This window comes from Chiroxiphia lanceolata, chromosome 4, assembly GCF_009829145.1.
Source record: "Chiroxiphia lanceolata isolate bChiLan1 chromosome 4, bChiLan1.pri, whole genome shotgun sequence".
Lineage (NCBI taxonomy): Eukaryota > Metazoa > Chordata > Aves > Passeriformes > Pipridae > Chiroxiphia > Chiroxiphia lanceolata.
In genome coordinates, this window is record NC_045640.1 from 53,418,014 (window position 1) to 53,442,574 (window position 24,561).

Consider the following 24,561-nt stretch of genomic DNA (forward strand, 5'->3'; position numbering starts at 1 on the left):
GCTCACAAATTAGTAACCTGCTGAATGAGGCTACCTAACTACAAAATGAACTTGTGTTAGCCAAGACAATTTTGCCGAATGAAGAGTAGAAAAAGCTGTTTAAACTAACTGGAGAACCACTTTAAACTGTAGTCTCTGGTTAGACACTAAAATAAAGCGGGATTACCTCTTGTCTTATAGTAGAATTTTATTACTATTGCATAGAGGGATGGATTTTGCGTGAATGTGTATGAAGTAGATCTGCTGGTAATTATTCAGAGAGTTTAAAAGTAGGTACAACTATTTAGGTTTGATGCTGGCTTTTGTGAGACCTCTGTCCCCAATCATTCTGTCTCTGCTTATTGGCCATTAATCTTTATTCATTTGTAACAACATATGGAGCTTCCTGACCAGTCAGGTTTGCTGTACTTGAGGAAAAAAAGAATGGGAGGGATGTGAAATTGAAAAGAAGAGGGTAGAGAGACTAGAGGCAAGAAAGAAGAGGATAAAAATGGAGGGGAAAAGATCAGATAGAAAAACTAAGAAAAGGAAAGAAGGAAGTCAGAGATGAGAAAACAAAAGTGGAATTGAAATATGTATGTTCTATGTTCAAATCAGCCAGATAGCTTAGCTCTGTGTTTCTCTAGTCTGGATCCCTTTCCCGACCCACGACGTGGGGTGGCCCAGTTCTAGTTCCATTTCCATCTGAAGAACCATTCCGACGTCTTGAAGGATGGGGAAAGGGAACTCCAGAGGTTTTCTCAGGGTTTTCTTCTGTCCCTGAGCCTGGAGGGGAGAGGTGCCCTCCCCTCCCCCCACGCACGTGGTCCCATGGCAGGCACAGAGACAGCACACCGGGCGTGGAGAGGAGGCAAGAGAGAGTTTATTGTTGGGGATGTTACATTTATAGGGTTTAGGAGGATTCACAGAGTAACCAATTAGAAGTCTCAAGGGGCTTACAGGAACACCCAATCACAGGAAGGGGTTAACAAAGGCCAATGGGAAACACCTCAGGACACCTTCCCAGGACATTCCTGCATGGATAACAGTACCGTGGGGGGTGTTGGGAAGAAGAAGCATGTGTTTGCAAAGACCACCAAAAGCCATTTTAAGACACATTTAAACAACAGATTTCCCATATAATGCAGATTTACTGCCACACTCTAGTGATGGTGTTTATGATCAGAAATCCACGTATTCAGCTGGGGCTGGATATCAGTTTCCTCACAAAGGCTGGGGATGATGGGGAGGGAGATTAGAGCACTGATTCATTGCTCCCTAGCTTTGAGCTGACTTACTGAGGAGTGCTGAATAAATAAATACAATACAGCAATAGAAAACATGCCCAGCAAAGCCTGCAACTTCACTGCATTTCCATTATTCTTCTACAGTGATTCTTTTTCTTTTGACTTCATTTATTAACATTGCTGGTCTGTCCTTTTGAGTGCAGATCTATATTTTAAATATCAAAACCAAAGGATTCTTGTTAGAGCCAAGGCTCTAGCACAGACAGCAAGCTTACTTGTACGGGAGTTGATAGCTCAAAGATTTACAGTCTTTGGACTAGACTGAGATACAGACAAATGCAGTTTCTTGGAATAATCTGCACCATTCTTGAACAATACCACTTTTTTTTAGATGCAAGGGAGTCAAGGACAGGTTCCAATACAGGCAATGCACATTTAAGGGACAGTTTGGCTAAATGCTGTTGTCCTGAGTACCATACAGTGCGTTAGCTCCTGTGGCATCTACAAGGCAGAAGTAGATGTCTCTCAGTGTTTCTTATCCCTGCAACTAGAGGTGGTGAAGCTAGAGACACTCCAAGCTACCCTTTCCTTCTGTTTCCACCTGGGTACTTTCAGCTACTAGAACACAATACTGTTATTGTCTGACCTACAGTTCTAGTTTCAAGGTGCTTCTAATTTTGTTCAAACCAGTTCACAACACTGTTGAGAAATAGTGCTGTAATTTGGTAGCCAGGCTCTTGCTTTGCAGGATCTGAAGCCCCACCTCCAGTGGCATTTCTGCTGACATATAAGGAGATATCAGTCCCTGTGGGAACTTTACATTAAAAATGGATGTGGCAGACAAGAAACTAAACACAGATAAGGGAGGGAAGAAAGTCAGTGTGGGATAGATAGATAGATTCAGGGGTTAAACTTCAGCTGTTGGTCTCTCAATATTCACACTGTCTTTCCACTAAACTTTGGTGCTGGATCTGTTCTCAACACTTGCTGGGGATTTCTCTACTTTAGCTACCATTGCCAGTCATAACTGTGATTACTGACTATTCAGATTTCCTTTTCTTTTTCTTCCCTCGTTTTTCCTGTTAGTGTCCATGGAGTGAGCTTGAAAAGAGTACAAAGTACACAAAAAAAAGAGTACACTAGAGAGTAGGATGGGGGATGGTGGTGGTGACCATGTACTTTGCTGGTACTGGAGTTTTACCTGCTGGGATCCAGAGGAAGTCTGATGGCACACATCAGAGCTTCCCACTGGCATTGCACGTTTCCTCTCTGGTAACAACTTCTGTTTGAGTTGTCTTGGGTCCTCCTGATGCTGGAGAGGGTATTAGTTCACAGATGCTTAAGCCAAAGGTTGAGTTGGAGGTAAAGCAAAGTCAGGAGCCTGATGTCTCAGGCTTCTCTTAGAATATAATGATTTTTGTTGTTTCTTAATTGTTAGAGAGTTTGTGAGTAAGAAATGAGCAAGACTTGAGAAATGAGTGTGAATGAAATTAGAGACTGCACGGGGAAAATTTCCAGTCTGTAACCAAATATTTCGGACCTTTTGTGGACTTCTAAAATAACTGTGTGGATGCAGACTGCTTCTGTAACTTGAATGAGGGGGACGGTACAGCAGTTTCCCTCCATGGGACCTGTCTATCATAGTTTCCAGCTTTATAAAAAGATAGGGCGGGTGTTCATACTAATGACCTAGGGGCATTTTCCTTCCATCATCCTTCCTTTGCTGAGTTTACTAATGGTGAGGGTAGAGTGGCCAGAGGAGGAGATGTGCTCACCTGCAAATAAACGTGTGCTCAATGAGGTACGTTGTCCATGTGTCTCCTCAAATAAGCAGGCTCTGCATGGAGGATGATAGCTGTTTAAATAATCCTGTGTGTTTCCAAAGTAAATAACCCTTTTTTGCTTTCATTTTCCCTCAGAGGTAGGAATGCATTTGATCATTTTGTATTAAGATTTGGTTGAACAGCTCGTTATTAGCTTTATTAGTATATATAGTACACACAATCTGTTGGTATTTTCATGACTGCAACTATAATATTCAAGTGAACCAGAGTTTTTCATCTGCTTACAAAGTCTCATTTATTTACAAAACCAATTGCTAGTCAAAATAAATAAATAAATGCCTGAGTCATATTTCTGATCCTAGGCAATAATCTGTGTTTTTCCATCTGGCTCCATAAATACCTGAGTGCTTAATTCAATAAGAAGATATTTATCTTTTCTACTTCTTTTCTACTTCTTTTAAGGACTTTTTTCCCTTTTCCACATCTGGTGTTCAGATTCCCAAGTTTCCTCCCTCCCTTTCTCCTTCTCCCTAGAAACTCATGCTTAGAATTTAGCTAATGAATTTCTAATTCAGTTTGGACTTCTGCTGGGATAAATCAGGCTCATACAAAATAATTTATGGTTCTTGAAAAATTTGCTGTGGATGAAATTAGGTGACTAGCGCCAGGCAAATAATAATCTCATTAAGGACTAATGTTAGTTTCAGGACAGCAATGTCACCAAGATTTCCCTAGCCCATGGAGAGAGCCTTTCAGAGCACCTAAGGCCAGGCTGCTCCATGGATACAATGGAAGACTTAGTGGCAAGCATTGCGTCAGCTCCAGAGTAGACAGACTTTGTTCCCTAATTATTTCATAAACATAAACTTGTTTGTGGTCCTTTGTGTAACTGTTGACTGTTTAGTAAATGATGCTGACAGGTATTTTGGAGAAGTTTTGAAGGAAGAGTCTGAGTATTGAGTTGTTGGCTCAGTTTGAAGGTAGTGGATGAAGAGTGCTACCTATTAAGCTACTACATCCACTGTGCAGATGGGATCCTGAACCTGACCGATGAGATTTCCCCACAGTCACACAAGAATATCTCTCCTCTGGGTCTCAGCTCAACACCTTAACCAGGCGGCCATGAGACTGAGCTATTACTTTAGGTAGAGCCAAGTGTCCTATGTTTTTCTGGGATGGAGTGATCTTGCTAACTAGATTAACTATAAACTTCAGATAGCTCACGAAATCAGGATCCATGACATCCCACTAGATCTCAGTTTTATCAGTCATGAGATGTTGGAACATCACTCTTTGATGAGACAAAAATGCTTTCGTTGAAAGCATTAGAAAACTGAGAGCAAAGCTCTGCTGCTGTTTTAATAATAGGAAAAGTAAGGATAAAAATAACCATTCTTACTAGAACCAAAGGGTTAATGTTTCAACACTAACATACTGATTCAAGAAGCAAGCTTAATTACTAACATGAAACAATATAAAAAGCAAAGTATTTGCAGTGTGACGTTTAGTTACAGGTCTTTTCTCAAGCCAGTGGAATGGAACTCTTTTCATTGTGCCATAGCCATCAACAATACATTGCACACAGATTTATCTATATTAAACCAACTTGTGCTGCGTAATATGATTTACCACTGGCCCTAAAATCTATCTGCCTACTGCTGATGACTCTAGCCTGAGCTCTGTCACATGATAGAGCCTTAAGAGCATGAAAAAAGGTAGGATGAATTTTTCATTTGATTGTTGTATTCAGGACACCATGTTTGCACTGTTGACATTGTAGTCAGATAAAGGACCTGAGTCTGAACTTCTAATTCTAAAAATGCATACAGGGTTAATTATCCTCGGATTTTTCCTGAAATGTATGCTTTGGACTATACCCAGGAAACTTGTTTCCAGTATGTGTTGAGAATGTATTTTATGTGCTGTAAAATGCATCCCACCATCTAACCACAAAGGTTAAGTCAGGTCTTGTAAAAAGAGATTTTTCGTATTATTGTAACAGGCACCTACTTTCATGTTCACGTAAATATGGCAGGCCTCTGTCCTGTGTGACAAAAAGTGCCTGAAGGGGACTTGAGAATGAATAGGTTTGACAAAAAGCATTTTAGCCTAAGCCTTGTCCATCTTTAATTAGTTATCAGGGTTAAAGGAGGGGTCAAGAGCCTGGAGGTGCTTCAGGACTAATGTGTCAAAGGGAAGTGAAGCCTAACACTGAAGAGGAAATGATACTCCTCAGAGGTTTCATAATTTTTGACCCTGTGTCAACCATTATGACCACTAATGGCAGCTGGGGCAGAAATGTTTCAAATTAGACTTTGCTTTGCAGGTGGTTAGGAAGGGATCCCGTGCCATCATGCACACTTATCACAAGCTAGAATCCAAAAGGGAAAATGCATTAGAGGGAAGACACAAAATCTCGTGGTCTGACACTGAAGTTTCTCTGCTGTTTGTATGCTGCATCTGTATCAGAGAAAACACAACTAGTGATAATATGCTTGAACCCTACCAGCACAACCATATCTAGCAGAAGGTATGTTAATTTTCCGATTAGATAAAATTCCGGTAGCTCACATGGAATATGGTGTGTGCACTCAGCAAAGTAACGCTTGCATGTTATTTTCTGTGTGTTTGTTACATGACAGAGTAAGGAGAAAAATTTTTGGAGACAGTCTGCAACCCACCTTTTTTTTTTTTTTTATCATGAATATTTTATTAGTTTTAAACAAATCATACAATCACAGAATTGTTTAGGTTGGAAAGGACCTCTAGGATCATCGAGTCCAACCAATAACCCAGCACTGCCAAATCCACCTCTAAACCACATCACTAAGTGCCACATCTACACATCTTCTAAATATCTCCAGGGATGGTGACTCAACCACTTCCCTAAGCAGCCTGTTTCAAACCTTGACAACTCTGGAAGTGGAAGGACAGAGCAGTCTTCCACAGGATAATTAACACGAAATGTCACTGATGTCATCTGCTGTTTGTCAAGCATTTTATTTTCAGGTGCTGTACTCTTGAGAGCCGTGGCAGAGTAACTGAGCCAACCTTATTCGGTAGCTCTGTACAAGCACAACAACAGAGTTTTCAGCAGAAGTAATGAAAGTTTTGCAAAGAGGGATATGATGCTGGTATGCAGGGCAGGGCAGCGCAGCAAAGAAACAGGGCCTTTGCCTCTTCACTTGACATTTCAGTCAGTGCTCATAAGTCGGCCTCACTCCCTAATGATTTGCCTCCATTCTTTTTCATCTATTTTTATGGTTAGGAAGCCTCACAATAAGTAGCACTTGCAGATTGCTGCATTACATCTCTTATACTGACAACAATTCTCAGAAACCTTGTTGTTCGAAGAACAGCTTGGTGCTCTTCATATGCGACAGAAGGTATTTTCATTGCCTTGCATGAAATCATATCATGTTCTGGCATTTTCCTACCTCGAGTCCCATGCTAACAAGTACCTCTACCATCTCTTGCTTGTTTAGGCAGCAGCTGGTAGTCTGACAGAGTTTGTCTCAAGACAATGGTAAAGTTCTGGATACAGAACCTTAAATGTCGTGTCTACATATATACCTGCAGTTTTTGTCTTGGATTAGCAGTGGGATGTACAAAGACGTCTCTCTGTTACATACGGCTGTAGGAGTTGTCTTGAGGACACATGTTTTGTCTTTAGTCTGCCTCTCATCTGATTGATGTCAAAATTGCCATTAGCCTCATGAGAAGCAGAAACTTGAATTATAATTCTGAATTAAACAAATTGGAGGAAGATGCCCTTTTCCCAGACAGAGAACTTGCAAAATGCTTTATAAAGCTGGTACAGTCAGTGTTTTCCTCATCTAGACCTGGTTCTCCTTTTCCTTACTCTGACACAAATCAGACCCGACTCCACTGGAATTAATTGTTGATTAACAGCGGTGCAGTTTACCAGGGTAAGCCAGGCAAAATGTACTCCAAACACAGAGCTGATAGAAAGAGATGGCACTATCAAAGCAGGGAAGATGGAGCACACCCTGATTGCTATAGGCAACATGGTTGCACAGTGTCCACACTGGCTGTGGCTGCGTGATAACCATTTATTCTTTCATCTTCTTCTGATGTTGGCTTTATATCTGACCGTGCAGCACTCATATAAAATAGGAGCATGGAGAGGAGTACAGAAGAGGAGAGGGCTCTGCTCCACATAGTGCTGCCAGGGAGCAGCACCAGCAGCCACTCATTTGGCTGCTTTTTTGACTGTGAAACATCCCTGCTTTTGAACTACAGATCCCAACCTTAGCAGTCTCCCAACCTTAGCAGTCTCCCAGTTTAATACCAGACTGTGCATTGCTGTTGAAAGAAAGAGCATGGAGCTTTCTTCTTCCCTTCAGCTCTTCACAGCTTTCTGAGAAAGGCTAATCAGGGTGTGGTGGGTGTAACAAGCGCAGGTAGGCTACTTATTTAATTGGGATATTCTGTATATTAGGCCTACCTCTAAATAACAGAAGTCTCCTTCCTAGACTCTTTAGTTGAGCCACTGATCCAGTATTTCAGATGTCTGAGATGCCCATTGTCCAGGTTCCAGGTTGGTGTCTGTGGCTGACCATGGATTGAGTGCTAATTCCTGTGCTTCTATGAAAATTGGGGGTTTTTGGTAGGGGCACAAAAGGACAGGAAAGAATGTGTTTGGTGTTGCTTGATTTTCAGGTTTTGGAAGGGGAGACTTTTGCTCAGCAGCCTTCTGATCCATATGTAGCCACTCAGTGGATATGTTCTTCATTATTTAAGTGCATGCAAAGCTTGGGTTTGACCTCCTGGGGACCTGTTGTTAAGCTGAGATGTGCTAGGAGGGTCTTCACTGAGCTGTTGCAGGTGCGGGGAAAGTTCATTCCTCTTTGTGGTCCGTATTTATTCTGTTTCTGGACTGAAATCACCCAAAAAAGATGAACATTGCATGCCCTATCGATTTCTCTATCACTTTTCCCAGACTGTGCCTGCACTCTGTCTTCCCTGATGAAAAGAGCATTTAATTTTGTGGGTGCTCAGTAAATTTGAGTCAGAAGTTCCCTTGACCTTGCTCTCAGGAGGGTTCAGAAAGGTTCAGCAAGGCTCTAGTTTGTGGGCTGCCACAAAACTAAGCCTCATCTTTAGGCATATAAAGGCCTGAAGTGAATTCAGCCACAAGCAAGTGGATGTCAGCCTCCCAAGCTGGCCAAATATTTTACTGTTGTAAAATTGCAGTCTTCCTGGGCTATTTGGGGATATCTTCCACTGTTGAGATGATGAAGAATAACACGCCTTATTGCACACCCACACTGAAATCAGCTGGAGGTAGGGCTGACAGAGGGTAACAGCTGAGAAAGCCACCCTTCTCCTCCTTCCCAGGGCAGAGCAGGAAAATGTGCTTTCTCTTTCAGGGCACGGGCTACTCTTTGTTGTGCCCATTCTCTGTCCCTGTGTGGTCTCCAGGGCTGAGGTGGGGTTGAAAGGGCTTTTTGATATGGAAACTACTCATGAGTAATTCTTAGAAAAAGTCCTGTTTTCTCCTAATTCTCTTTTAGCTTGGCCTAATGTTGGATTCATAGCTTCATTAGTGTTATGGGCCTCCAAGGTGGAGGCAGACTATATGGCATACAGTATTTTTTGCTTCCTTGCTTCCCATTTGCTGGCATTCCGTGCCCTTCCTTGGGGAACAGAAAATCCTGCAACCGAAGGACTTCCAGCCAAGCAATTTTCCTTTCCTGAAAATGTGTACACTGTAATCCAAACCCTCGCCTCCATCCTGATAAGCTGTCTTACTGAGCTAGCACCTGCTGTTAATTTCACAGTAAACAGTACTTGTTGCTCTAGAAAGCTTTTTAATCATAACATAAAAAACTGAACAGAAATCCCATCCACACGGTGAACTCCAACTGCCTTTCTTGCAACACATGGGGAATGATCTTGCCGAGTGATGGGCATCCAAATGCAAATGGAATTAACTTTGCAGCCATTCATTTTAAATTGATCTTGAATCATTCTGAAGTAAATTCCATTTGAGAAGAATTTGCTTCAGGTCTCGCACGAAGAGATAATGGTCCAATATATTATCATCTGAGCAATAATAGTTCAAGTCTTGCAGTTCAGATATATACTGAGTTATATACTGGGTTGATGAGAATTAAAGCTTGATATATAGTAATAAAACTAGTGATCTAGAGATGAATAGATTGGTGTATGGAGCACAATATTTTCCTGCCACAGATTAGAGCAGGGATACTAGTCCATAAAAAGGGAAATATACCATTAAATTTCCTTTTCACTTGTTATGCATGGAGAGCTATAATATGTATAGTTTTGTGAACAAATGCATGAAAACAGTAAAGACCTTTCTTAACATCAGAAGACTCCTGACTTAGGCAAAATTTTTTTCACCTTGAAAGAAAACTGAAGTAAAATTAAGCTAAAATTCCTATACATGACAGTCCGTGCCAGATCCTATTAGTGCTGATTTCAGTGGCATTTCATCTGTTCCTATAGATTTTGCGTTTGACTTTGTTTTTTTTAAAAATATAGTTGTCAGATACTACAGAAGGCAAATAAAAAAGCATATCTGTTTTGGAGCCGACAAATAAAATAAAAATTCCAAATGAAGTTTATAGAGTAAAGTGGCTTTTAAAAATTTATTTTCTTAATATGAATGAATTGCATGACTGAAACCAGTTTAGCAGTACCATTAATCAGGTCTTTTGTCTTGCTAATATAAATCAGTCAATAACAACAGATGGGCTGTACACTTTATTATGTGGAAATAAAGATGAATGTGACATACTGCAGAAGTAAACTTGCAGCTCAAAGTTGCTGAGCACAGAAGGGGATTTGTTACAACAGGGGAGAACAATGTGCGCCTTGTATTTGTGTTTGATCAAGGTTGTAAGGGGAACTTGCTGCACATGACATTGACATAATGATTGGAAATCAAGTATGTGAATTTTTAGCGGTTTTTTTGTATCTACATGCCCAGATCTCTCCCAAATGGTTTAATTAGCTTTTTTCCTCACGACAGAAGAAAAAAATGCCTAACTACTTAGGAGAGTTAAATAAGAGAATTATAAAGTTTGCTGCTTTGTTGCACCATTGGGAGATGAACATTTTAAATAACCAACGATAGCCATCAGGAAGATGCAGATCAAAGTCTGAGGCAAGATTTATCACCTCATATAGCAGTGGAGCACACAGTGAGAGGCAACTCCCATCCAAATTATGGAAATGGGCCCAGCAGGCCACACCATTATAACAAAATCATCCCTGAAGAAGCTAAGTCAGAGTTTAGTTTTTGTATGGAGAGAGGAATGACCTGTGTTTGACTGCAGCTGGTCAGGAGAAACTTCAATGGAAGTATTTTTTACGTTGTTAGAAACTGTGTCCTCATAAAAACACAGATTTTTTAGGTTGCTTTGGTGTTACCAGAAACTCATTCTGCAAAAAAATCTCAACATGATCAAATATCCTTTATTCACATTTTCTGTGTTGGGTTCTTAGGAATATTTTGGCATATAGTTACACTGCCATTATAATTTTTACATATTGCTGTGAGCATTACAATGAAATCAAAACAGCATATTACTGTAATTAAAAAAATTAAATGCAAGACTTGGATCCAAGACATGTGTTAAGGTTGATGGTTCAAAACCCTGTCCCAAATCAGGCTGACTGTCCTAAGCTGTGCCTGGTGTGATCATGAGGCCATCATGAGGGGCTTTAATGTTCTTCCTCTTCAAAAGATCCTCATCCTGAGAGGCAAATACCGCAGCCTGGCACAGGGAAAGTGGGGCTGCACACCCTCTCTACCTGTAAACCACCATCTTGCCACTTCAGCTGGTGGTGAATGGTGTGCCTGGGTGGGAGGAGAGGGGTGCTTTGCCGCCCCAGCAGCCGACCTCATCTCTTCAGGAGAGGCAGGGAACACCAAGTGACTTCCCCCTGTGATTCACAGGCTGATTAAGCCATCAGTTACCTTTCCACAGTGAAAAACAGGAAAAAGAGTCCCTCAGTGCTAATGGAGGTAGGACTAGCTTTGCAGTGGGAGTGGGATTTTTTTTCTGCCAAACCTAGTCATGGTCATATTCTATATACTCCTATTAAGAAGCTGCTCTATAAAGAAAGAACACCACTGTTACTCCTAATAGCAGCAGTAAGAGGAAAGGGATTGAATAAACATACTCCGGTTTAAAAAGCCAAAAAATAATTTTTCTTAGCTACTATCTTACATTTTTTCTGAAAGTGACAGTTTTAAATTCCTGTTTCCAGGGACTTGGCAGCCTTTGCACACTATTTGTGTGACAGTTTGTAAATGGTTTCCATCTATATCCCTAACATTTAAGAGCGGTTCAGATGCCTCTTGATAGCAGTGAGAAAGAGTGTGGAAAAATAAAGCTGAGCTTTATTATTGTTTAAGAAGAGTAAGGAGGAATCGGAGCAAGAAGACAATAAGAAAACAGGCTTGTACCTGACTGAAGGATTCCAGGCTGGTGGAGGGAAGCAACTATCACCACAATCAAAATGTAGGACTGGGTTGTCATGTACTGGGCAGTACTGTGAATCCACTTTAACATACAAATAATGTTTAAACTTTAGAAGCATTTACCTTCAGGAGGACAAGCCAAAGCCCACACACACATTTTTCAGCTGATTAAAGAAATAATTTTTTAAAACACCTTTTTTCTTTTGTTGCAGCTAGCTGATCCCTCCTTTTAGACTTTCTAGTTATCTTTGATAAGTTGCAGTTAATTGGTCAGGCAGTGTAAGTATTGCCTTTGATAATGTGCAGAAATTTAGTGGTGAAAATAAATACATTTGTTCTTCCAGTCACCAGAAATTAGTGAAGCGATACTTGTTTAATTATAAAACATATGTGTGCTTTGTTAGTTTCCATCTGTCTGCTCGCTGATTTGCAATTAAATGACCAGAAGAAAAAGATACATCCTGTGGCAATTCAGGGGAAATGATTCATCTCTAATGTTTCTGTGTTGTGGATGTCTATGGAGCAGTGTGTGTGAGAGGGAGACAGAGGAAGAGGGGGAGATATGCATAGAAGGGGATGAGGAATGCTGAAAAGCCTCTTGATTCAGTTTAGACATGTTTCATTGTCATGAAACCAAATGAGGACTCCCAATAACTTACTGTAACTCATTTTGGAAAAAGATGGGGAGCAAAATGGAGCAGGAAAGAAATACCTAATGAGGAAAGGAAGTGTGATTGCAGAAGAAGGAGGCTGGTGTGGTCAGAGTGAAAAAGAAACTACAGGAGAAAAAAGAAGAATGGGAAAGTGATAAAAAATTAAATTTAATTTGAGTATCTGGAAATGATTAATTGGAGATGGAAATGGAATTGTTATAGTGTTTCAGATATTTTCCCTTTGCTAGAAAATTGTCAGATTTTATTTATTGATCCTTTCTTCTATCTCTGAACCCGTTCACTTCTATTAACTCTCAGGGAGTGATGCAGTAGTGAGTCAGACCTGATATTCCTTTTAAAATGAGACACCCAGAAGGACAGGAGTATTTTTAAATGAATATGAAGGGGAAAAAATGAAAAAAAATGGTGAACATATGTTGTCTTCATAGATAGTTCAGGAGGTTCACAAAATCGTTTGCTGTGTAAGGTATTCCCCTCACCGATAAAGACGTACAGTCTACCTTCATATAGCTGCATGGATGTGTATCATATTACCTTATTCCCCTCTCTCCTTCATCTGTTCCTGTTCTATTTTGTGTTTCTGAAAAGCGCGGTCTGGAAGGAGAGTCATACCCCTTGTAATTCTGGACACGGCCTGCAGAGCCATGTCTCAGGTTCGGGGAAGTAGCCGTCTGATATTTCATCTTCCTGGAGACTGGCAGGGAGAAGATAGCCAACCTTCTGCAGTATTTTTAGTTTGATGTTCTGTGGTGTTTTATTGATCAGTATCAGCGTCCGTCACTGTGTATAATGATAACTGCTTCAGAGGCAGAAAGGGGAAATTGAATAAGGCCTTCAGGACTGTCAGCTTGCCGGTGGAGCTTCCATCAGTAGTTGGTGTTCCCCCACCTCTTTGCTTCTGTAAAGCCTCTTGCATATTCCTGTGCTCTGACGGCAGGCGGGGAGGTGGATGGGAAGAGAGTTATTCTCCATTGAATTTGGTGCTTTCTGATGTGGAGGACTTTTTCTGCAGGAAGGGGCAGAGGGGTTGTAAAGGAGGATTAGTGAAGAAGTAGGGAGAGAGAAAGGAAGATATGCATATTAGGTGTTTTCAGTGTTACCTCCTGTGTGAGAGATTCTTTTCGTCCTTCTCCGGACTGCTTGCATTGACTTTGTTCGTTACCAGCAGCAGCAGGGAGTGCAGATGTTCCTTGCACCAATAGCGTGTGTCCATTTTGGCCCAAAATGTCACCGTTTCACAGCTGCCCTGCGTCATGTCCCAGCTCACAAGTCCTCTCTGTAGCAAGGACTGCACAGACAAATGTCCTACAGACAAAGTAAAGCATAGCTTGGCACCTTCATTAGCAGTCTTAGCAGGAGAGTCAGAGTATGAACAAAGAGGTACAGACTGGACTTGCATTTAGTCTTTTGCCCTTAGAGGAGATTTCAAATTGCTCATCTGAAACGAAAGGTGCTATTTCCTATTTGTACCAGCACTGGCTGTTGCACGCAGCTGATTAAGCATTGCGATAAGTCACTATTGAAAAGTTTGACCTTGAAGCCTCCAAAAGTTTCTATTATTTCTTTTTACGGTTTTGCAGGCAACTCTCCCAAGCGCTAACATAATGCTTTATTGCTAGTATTGCTGCTGCTGATAACAAAGGACCAATCCCAGACATGTGAATGTGCACATCCCTGTCACATCATATAGAGGAAAGAAAGCTCAGGATGTAAAGAACAATTTCTTCTTGTATAAAAACAGCAGTACATTTTAAGCCTCAGTCTAGGAGTGCTCCTAAGACAACATTTTATTAAAAAATGATGCACCTTTTGAAATTTTCAGGAAGGGTTTGCAAGTGTTTGGCAGCTGAATTTTGATTGTTTCATTTGTCCTATTTATCCCTTCTCTACAGATGATGATTTTTTTCATGAACTTCCGGAGACTTTTCCATCTGACCCTCCAGAGCCATTGCCCCACTTCCTCATCGAACCCGAGGAGGCTTACATTGTGAAGAACAAGCCGGTGAATCTGTACTGCAAAGCAAGTCCAGCAACGCAGATCTATTTTAAGTGCAACAGCGAGTGGGTTCATCAGAAGGACCATGTGGTGGATGAGAGAGTAGATGAAACCTCTGGTGAGTTTGTGTTGTGTCTTGAAGGGATGAGAATTAAAAAGCATTAATATCAAGCTCACTTTGTAATCTACCAGCTGTTTCATATGGCAGCTACTTTTCTTTACTCCTGATACAGCTGTGAATTCTGTATCTGGCATTACAGAACATTACTCTCATAGCACAGAGGTGGTGTCTGCATGCAGGTCAGTTAGTGAGTTGCAGTCTGTTGTAGAGCACCCTGACCAAGTTTGAAACCAAATAAACCAGGAAAACCGTGCACAAAAAAAATAGAATTGCTTTCTTAGACAGCTCTACTCCCTACTCACTTCCCCAGTGTCACAAATTCACAGTGGTTGCGCTGTGCTGTTGTCACAGACCACATTCTTCCCAAAGTGTCAAAGAGCAATTGGTTTGTTTCTAGAATGATGTTTTCTTGGGGAGATATGAGGAAAAAAAGGAGAAATTTAATCAGCTTCCAACAAGAAAGAAGGAGAAGGCACACCTGGGCACACTTTAGAGCAGTGTATTGATCCAGAACAAGCACCTGGCCGTTATTCATTACACTTTCCTGCCTGCTCCATAGAGCCTGTATGGAGAGCTACAGTAGGTTAGCATCCTTCCTCAGTTAATACCAGAAATCCCAGTGACGTTCATGGAAGTAAAACAGGATCCTCATAGTATCAAAAAAAAAAAAGTTTTTAAAAATTTGGGTAATAAACCAGTGTTTGGTAAGACTGGTAATCAATGTGTCTCAATAGAGTTTGAGACACATGCAAGGAGAGAAGCAGGACTTACTGCTGTTTTGATGGCTCTGAGAAATAACTGGATACCAAGCAAGAAGGTACCTTTCATTTGGGAATTACACCACCACTTGGTCTGATTACTTTGAAAAATAACTCTACCAGATGTTTTGGAAGTCTCTTGTGAACCGGGTTTTATTTGTTTTAGCTCATTTATTTGCACAGAGATCAAAAGCACAAGCTTTTCTTGATGCTCCCACTTGAAAAAGAGAAGGTGGGTGTAGGAAGAAAGGCTGTAGAAAAAAGTCTGTATTAAACTTTGGACCTGATTGTTTGTTTGTTTGTTTGTAAGAACTGGCTTTACCACAAGTTGACTGTAGCATAAAAACTAAAAGAAACAAAACAAAAAAAAATTGTGTTCCTTAATGCATCTTCAGGGAATGAAAAAGGACAAACAGGAGGACATCTACGACTGGCTTAATTTTTTAAGCTTTTATTAACATCACCATTTAGAAACAGGAAAATGTTTCACTAGAGATGAAAATTTCATTCTTTTTTCTCAAAAATCTCATTGTGAGAGAACTTTGTGATGCCGTAAAGCAAATTGCATTCTACAAGTTGTAGAAGGCCAGTCTTGAAAATTCAAGATGCATCAGAATATATTAGAGAACAAATAAATGCTTTGCATAACAAACAGCAGCAATTATATGCAAATGAAAACCATATCCAATTAAAGATTAAGATAATCTACTGGAGTTGGGTGAGGGGAAGAGGGTGTCAAAGCTGTACACATCAGATTATTAGGACAAGAGCCACAAACCTAGTCACAGTAATAGCTTGTTAAAATGAAACTGTCATCAAAACCCAAATTTGTCAGTCAGCCTGGTTGTTGCCAGAATATTGGTTAATGCATGTCACAACTGCAGTGTTTGTGCACCTTTCTGTAAGCAGACTCAGAATCTAGGGCTCATGGCACATAATTGTTATAGAAATGGGTAAATAATTTATTTAAGGTAGCTGTAAAATACTATCTTCTTCAAAGCAATGGAAGCGCAGGAAAATATATTCGCTGCAGAGGAAACTGGAGAAAAAAATTGCAGGAGACAGTGACTGTGAGAATTCACTCTGGTGCCCAAAGAAGGAGGTATTGGCTTGGCAGCTTGTATTGCAAAGCTCTTTGACTCTATCGCTTTTGGGACTATTTTGGTTTCTTTTGCTATTTTTGACTAGCTAGTGCAGTTGTAACCTAGGGCACAGCAGTAATGACTGAGCTGCTCAAAGGGTGACGTAAGGATGGCAGTCCAAGCCTACACTGCTGCTGCTACTGCTGCCTTCAGGCTTGCGAGAGGCAGGAGAAATTGTCCACAAACCAGGTTAGGTCTAGCTTTTATATGGGTAACCTGGGGCTCAAAGGGATCTCAGTTACACAGTATTTCTGCTGGGTCTGTTGTGTGATCCCAGCAACTGAAAACTAGGTGCTTTGGTTTTTTCTGGTATTTTACTGTTCGTAAGGCCTCTTCTGCCTCCTTATGAAGAAGAGGAACATGATGAGGAGATATTCTGCTGTTGGTTTTAAACCAGGCTTTTTCTTTCAGTTCTTTGCATAGACAAGCAAAGCAAGGGAAAACAAGGCAAACAGACAATAAAATATGAGAGGAAAAAAGTAAAGGTCACTTTTGCTTTCTTTTCTAAAGGATGGGTAATCAGGAAGAAAGCGAACTAAAATACAGGTGTGATGCTAGCAGTACATCATGTTGGGATTGTAAATGATGCATGAAAGAGAGAAATAGGTTTTGATTTGCAAAAGATTATGTGTTCATGGACTTTGAGCCTGTGCCCAGGAATGAAATCTATGTAGAGATGATTAACTCTTCTTATAAGGCAAATTTGTTTCTGTCATTGATAAGACCAGAGAAAACAGCACAGCAATAGCAATGGCACAAGAGATGGAATGAGAGTGCAGCCAAACTCTCATTGAAGAGAGCTGCTATATAGAAATGTTGAATATATTAAGATGGTTAACTTTTAAGAGGGGAAAATAAATATTTATATAATTTTCCTATGTATTTTTTTCTTTGTAACAGAGAGAAGGTACAGAATAAGAGCAATAGCTATATGCACTTTGCACTGTGGGATATTTTTAATCAGTAGGTAAACCATTGCTGTAAAGAACATGCACAGGGACTCTGTGGGAGTTGCCTTCTGGCTGGAAAGGATGGGAACTGTAATAGTGACAGGGTGTTCTAGTACCACTTTATTTAATTAAGTTGGCCTGAAAAGAGAGCCTTGCAAAATATTTTACACTGATTGAGTCTGAGAAACCAGAGGCTTTACTTTACACAGAAGATCATTACATTCTGTTTTTAATCCTCAGACTCACTGGAATTTTTCTTCTTTATGGAAGAGGCTAAGCATTTTCATAAAGAAGTCAGATGTATGCGTTAGAAATCTCTAGTGAACATCTTTGACTCTTTTGTTTCTTATGTACATGAAATACAAGGCAGGGCACGGTCTTTCTGTTGTCTTTACTGGAATATTTTCCGATTAATGTGGAAAAGAAAAAGAACACTGGTTTTAAAAAACAAAGTTGAGAGTTGTTTTGAGGGAACACATTTGATTTTATGGCTGACAGTCACAAAAGATAACAGCAACAAAAATAAAAGGAACACTGCAGAACTGATGCTTTGGGGAGGGAGGGAGCAAGAAAATTCCATTTTCTCAGGACAGGAAGTTCAATAGCATCAGTAGTTGTTAGAGTAATTTGTGTTTGTGCACATTTTCCAAATTACCTCTGAAAATTACTATAGCAAAAGACTTTCTTTTTAAAATGAGGATGGCAAAACACTGAAATGGGTTGCCCAGAGAGGTGATAGATGCCCCATCCCTGGAAACATTCATGGAAGGGCTGAATGGGGCTCTGAGAAACCTGATCTAGTTGAAGATGTCCCTGCTCATTGCGGGGTGTTTGGACTAGATGACTTTAGAGGTCCCTTCCAACCCAAACTATGATTCTATGGTTTTATTTTGCGTGTGTGGTTTCTATGGAGAAATATTTTCTGAGACACACACACCAATTCTGCAGTGGTGGGAGAATTGTGAGTATATAGAAAATCAACGTCTTACACCTCTTTCATTCATCCAGAGGGATTAAATGCTGCTAAAGCAAACCCCACATCCCAGTGATGTACCAAAAAAAACCAGAAAAAAATCTGGAGCTTTTTTTTCTCCTTTCAATTTGGATATGTGTTGTAATACTTTCCCCATGACTGTTAAGGTGAAACGCTCTATAAACCCCCTCTTGCCCTCTGCAAGGCCAGGGACATGTTCTTCTTCTCTCTCCTTCAAACAAGGAGAAAATATTTGTGACTCTTCTAAGTGCTAATTAAATAGACATATTGGGCAATTCAGCTGGCATTATTGTTTGCCTGCATTATCTGTCTTCTTTTGCTGGGATGCACATAGGGAGAGGAAGACTTGGGTAGTTTGCTGATGACCTCCTTCATGTTCCCAAATAGCAGCAAGGGTGAATAAGGACTCAAGGCTAGCCCGAAGCTCCAGCTAATGCAAAACAAACAGGCTCATCTGTCCAATCTCAGAGAAAAAGTATGCTGAGGCAGGCTCTCTAAAGGAAAAGGTGAAGTCAATAGTCCTTTTTCCCATGGTTAAAAACCTAATTTCCTCCAGGAGCATCCCCAGTGCCATACAGGCTTCAGCAAGGAGGATCGGTTGCTCCAAGGACTTTCCCTTCATCTGCCCCTTCAACTCTCTGCCTCCCCACAAATCAGCAAAAATGGTAAAGTTAGAATCTGTCTCAAAATAAGATTTTTGTCTGATTAAGAGGATTTATCAAACTGCACTGAAATGTAAAAATATGCACTTCTTTTCAGACAAAAATCTCAGACTTCTTTGTTTCAGTTTCTTCACATAGCCACCACTGTGATTCTGGTGCTTACCTCCCACCGTTACCTTTCCCCGTTAATAAAGTATTTTTTGGATGACTTGCACATTTGACAAAAGGAGACCAAGTTTTTGACATAGGGTCAGCATTGATCTGGCAAATAGGAGTTTGTTACCTTAAGCAATGAGTTTGGCAGCCTGTCGAGGGAGTAGGTACCCAGCCAGCTAAGTCTTTAATAGATCACCTTCTCAGCAGAAAGATCAAAGATTGACATCTGCCCTTTTGCCTTTAAAACATCTCTTACAAGATGCTGCAGCCGCAACAGCAGTGGGGAAACATTCACAGTGACTGTCACCATGTCTAGAGGAAGGAAAATCACTTCCAGCACAAAATGCTCTGTCACTTCGTCTTCCTCTCTGTGTGTACATCTCCTGAAAGCCATTTATTTTGATGTTTGTGACACCACATTTTAGAAGGCTGCATTGCCCTAATGACAAAAGTCACAGACATTGTTTAAGCTGGGACTTCTGATTGTACAGCAAAGATCATCATACAACCTCTCTTTTTGAGAAGTTGTGTTCATTTGTCTTAGTATTTTTTATAAATAAGAAAGACCCTTATTTTTTAGTATAGCACTTCTTTGAATAACAGTGTTGAAGAACTTCATTTGGCAGCCCAAATACAAAATTCAAGTGCCCCCAATCCCCAAGTAAGTACAGCTCAGGGAGAGAAATGTGGAGGGAAAATGTTTTACTTGTTTTCTGTGACCCATAGATCTTCTTTTCCTTACTGCTGTTTTCCTTCTCTGCACATTTTTCTTCCTTAATCTCTTTTTGCTTCTTGAACTGCTGCAGCCTCCTAATTCTCTGTATTATTTTTGAAGAATCCAAAAGATAAGGAGAAAAGCTATTTTTCTGAACAAATGTGGCCACTGTCCCTATTAACTTCACTAAATATATGACATATGATGCTGAATTCTGCAGTTATACTTAGCCTAAAATATTTTGAGTTTCTGGGATAGAATACCTTGGGGTTATGTTAGTAAGGGTAACCGCACATCATAAAAAAGGATTGTTTTCATTCCACTGTTGTCACAAGTAGTTTTATTTTCTGTTTATCATTGGATCAAATTCGTTACAAACATCAAGCACCCGTATACAAAATAATTATTTCTCAGCAACATATTGCCAATTTTTAGCTCTGCTCTTTCCATGCTCTGCCCTAATCCAGCTCATTTCAAGGAAATTTGAATATGTGTCTTCCCAAATGCTCCTATTAATAGTTTTGAGATGTGGGTTAGAATTGATATCACAGTCCATTTTCTTTTGTAATTTGAAGTCTGTCCTCTCTTTGGAAGGATACTGGGAATGAAACATGCTTATGTGTATGGTGTGAAAGGCTGCAGCTGGTGCAGAAAGAAGCACGCAACTCTATTTCTCCAAAGAACTGGAACCCTCTGGGGTTCCAGTAAACAGGCTGTTTACTTACATAAAATATATGAAGAAACTCATGGCTTTTTCCTACTTGAAATTCAATTTGCAGCCATTTTTTGCTGTCACTTGGGCCATCTTCATTCTGCCTGTCACTCCAAGGGGCCTGACAGGTAGCTCTCCTGGGGAAGAGGAGCCATGTGCCCATCACTGCTGCAAGAGAAGTTTTCTCACAGTTTGCATCTTCAAAATCAGCTGCTGGGAACATGGTTTCCAGCACACCCAGATCAAGAGAATACCCAACAACAAAGCTGCTGCAGACAATTTTTTCAAGCAGACAAAGTTTGCACTTTTGTCTTGAGTAATTAGTATATTTGCATAGAAAAAATAGCCATTTTGGATGCATCAAAAGAAACACACAGAGAGGGAGAGAGTCACCATTTTGTAGGATATTCATTTAAAATAGTAGGGTTTTTTGTTGAAGTGAGTGGAGAAATTGCTAAAGTCAGCACATACCTAAAGAAGGGAAATAACCTTTTACGTACAGAACAAGACCATTGGACCAGATACCTGATTCTGGAGGCAAATCTTATAGCCAGTACCAAACAAGCCCCCAAGCCCAGGGAACTTATGGTTTTATATAGAGGCCTGCAAAAGATTTGGGGGTTTGAGGTTTAGATGCTACTGAGTATAGTGTTCACTTATAATATGCGCATTAACATATCATTGATTTCTTATTTAATTAAACTGTTGTATGTGGAGTTTTTGTCCATCTAAGTCTTTGTGGAAGGCTGCTTCCAGCTCTTAAACCTAGACACCTTCCTTTTGACTTGATAATCTCAGAGGTCTTTTCCAACCCAGTTTATTCTATAATTCTGTGATTTTGTGTTCCCAACAGTTGAGACCTGCCTGTCCTTCTGCTAATGCTGCCCTTTCCCTGTGGGGATGTATGCCCAGCTACCATTGCAGACAGCAGCTGTGGACGTTGCAAACCCTCTGCCCTCCTGCTGCTAAGCTGACTAAAGCAGGCTCTCCCAGCCTTGGCACTTGCTCTATCCTGCAGGGTACTCAGAGATGCTAACTGGGGTGCAGAGAGAGCTACTCTTCCTGCAAGTTAATCTCTCTCATGCTCTTCCACTGAGTCATAATGGGCCCATGGGAAGGGTCATTTACCTATTCCAGATTTTCTTTGTATTTACCGTGTGTCTGTGCAAATCACTCAATGTCTCTGTTATTTACCTCTGCAAAGTGCTTTGGGACCAAAAGATAAAAGCTTTAGGATATTTATTAATTTCTTACTGCAGCATTAACTTCCTATCTACAGCTGTTCGTGAAATTGTCCAGGAGGTTTCCTGTGGGCTTCTAGGAGAACAAATCTGAGACAGGAAATAAAGTTATTTAAAATAATTAGAAGAGGAATATGGATGCCTAATGCATTCATCTGAAGCATTTGAGGGTAGCCCTCTGAATACTTCCAGCCTATGTCTTATCTCCTGCAAGTTTTTCCTTCATTAAACCCTTTGTTGCACACTCGTAATCCCATTAATTCCCCAAAAGACATCCTCTGACATCAGTCCACCCACCACAGCTTCAGACTAGCCACAGCTTTGTGCAGCAATGCTTCCTTTTTCCATCCATGTCCCCTGGCTCCTTTGGAGCCAAACGCCCTTTGTGTGGGATCTGGAGCCCCCCTTGCGAGGGTGGTCTGATTCCTGAAAGGCTGCTAAATGTGATCTTGATTTGGAAGTGAGTCCCAAAGCTTAGTCTCTATCCTGAGCCCACTGTCCTAAATGGAAAACAAATGTTTTTTGGATATAGTAATGGTGGAAAAGAAAAGCGTAAGCAAGATCTTGTGTGCTGTCATAAAAAGGTGCTGCAGTCAGTAGCACCCTGACAGGAACACTTGCATTGTATAAATGTAGCTTTTTCAGTTAATTAAATGGGAGAATGAGTAGATCTAGTAGATCTGTAGTTTCTCTGCAAAAATACCTGAAAATATTCAGGGAAATGAAAGGTCAAATGTATACCTTACTTTATCTTCTAAGCAAACAAGTTATAGTCTGATGCAGCCAGATGGTCGGGCTGTAGTCTAACACTGTTTAGACACATTGGAGTCTTGGTGACTCCATTGGTGTCCAGACTCCCTTGATGCCTGTCTAAGCTTGTATCTCAGTTACCTGAGTGGTATCTTCTATATTTTCCTCTGTCAGCTCATTAGGCAATGAAATCTTTATCTGAAGAAGAATTCCTATTGCTTAAAATACGTTGGAGAAATCCTTTCTTCTTTCTTTTTTTTCTTTTTCAAAAAAAAAAACTAACAAAACCACAGCAAACAAACAAACAAAACCCCAACAACCACCAAAGAAAACCCCACAAAAACATTTGTATGTAGCAACCTTTGCACATAGATCAGCTTTAGTGAGATTTTTTCACTATGCCGACAGAGTACCAAATCATCACTAACGTGTAAGGAAAAGAGAGGTGGCTGTCACATGCAGCCATGCAGCTCTGACCCATACAGGATCTAATTTTGTGCTGCCTTTACAGGTTCATTGCTCATACTCATTTTGTCATTCCCATGCATTTGTGTTTTGTACATAAATGAGCAGCATGATGTGGTAGGTACCAGCAGGACTGCCATTTGCCTGCAAGGTTATATATAGCTCTTTCTCCACAGGTTTCGATGGGACGCCTTTCAGAGTTCCTCATAACTTCTCATCCCTCTTCGTATTTTGATTGTGAGAGCAGAAAGGGAGTCTTTTGTCAGTCTCTTCTTTGTCTCTTCTACCCCCTGAATACTGGTCTTCAGGCTGTTGCAGCTTCTTCTATTATTTGCTCCCAGGTTTTGATTTCAGAGACGATCTTGGCTGCTTGATTGTAGGTTTTGGCTTCCCAGTGTCATGTATAATGATGATTCTGTAATGAGTGCTGATGCTGCACCTGGGTCGGTTGCTGTGCCCTCCTCTGAAGAAGAGTAAGGACTGCCAGCCCTGAAGAATAGTGATGCCTAGAAGTGGATCAGGCTTGCTTGGGGGTTTGGTTTTAATGCTTTTGTTTTTCAACTCAGGTGGAAATCTGTATTGGAACAGAGAGTGGTGGGTACCTAGAAAAAAATTATAAAAGAAAGCAGCAATAGTTACAGGGATACTATTGACAGCATTTACTTACGTAATCGAAAAGGTCTGTTTTTTAGTCAAAGTCACATGGATCTGCAGAGGAACTTGCCTGCATCCCTGGTGCTTCACTCTAGCTGATGAGTATCATGAACTGTGCTGCATCCAGAAACATGTACACACCAAATGACTTTGTGACCACCAGGCTGCCTTTTTTCCGTGCTTTCCTGCAACAGTTCTTTTGTTTGCTACAAACTAAGAATAACGTGGTGGTGTTCAGGAGCTGGTGTTTTGACTGCTGCCGTGGCACAGCCCTGAAATCATGCTGGATGGCAGAGCAGACAGTAAATTCCCAGAGCTTCAACTCTGTCTGGAGGAAGTCACTTCAATTGACAGTGCACTGGACAAAGCTGCTTTAAAAGCAGCTGCTTGCCTTTTTCTTCTTTTCCTTTTAGTTTTTTTTTTTTTTCAAGATATGTAAATCAGCTGTGAAATGCCATCCCCAGTGTGCAGAACAACAACAGCAAAAAACGGTGGGGCTCTTAAACTTCTCCCCCAACCTACCGTTTCTGCATATGGTGGACTAAAAAAATAGGAAAACAACTGCTGAGGAAGGCTCCCGAGTGACCTCTTGTGTCACATTGAGACTGTCCTTGTTCCCACAATAGCTGCACCAGCCATTGAACTGTGTCATTGCATCAAGTTCACAGAAATAAGGCATTTTCAAGTTGTCTCTGCTTCTCAAAACCATGCAGAGTGGATGGTGGTACATATGTACATGTGCAGATAGATATTTTATATATATGTATATATATATATATATATATGTATATATAAAAAACATGTATGTCAGTAAGTCAGTAGTATAAACACCTTGGTGTATATTTTTATATAATAATTTACACACAAACCCTGCCCCCTCCGCTATGCAAAGGAAATGTAAACATGCTGTTCAAAATTCAGATGCTTGTTGTTGGTTTCCCAGATGTTTGAAGTTCAATAGATTTCTTTTTTTTTTTTTTCATAATTTCCTCTGCTGCTTCTTGTGAAGTGCTAAACAACCATTATTTCTTTTTGCACATTGAGATTCATCTGTAGGCTCTAAACTGCCTCAGAAGTGCTTC

At 40.5% G+C, this 24,561-nt stretch overlaps 1 protein-coding gene across 1 annotated transcript in view; it reads left to right on the forward strand.

The window, feature by feature from the left end:
- UNC5C (unc-5 netrin receptor C) overlaps positions 1 to 24,561 on the forward strand; it is a 257,765-nt gene that overhangs the window by 147,667 nt on the left and 85,537 nt on the right. Inside the window, exon 3 of the mRNA XM_032686686.1 lies at positions 14,056 to 14,277. Within this exon, the coding sequence (XP_032542577.1) occupies positions 14,056 to 14,277 (222 nt within the window). The remainder of the gene's footprint in view (positions 1 to 14,055; positions 14,278 to 24,561) is intronic.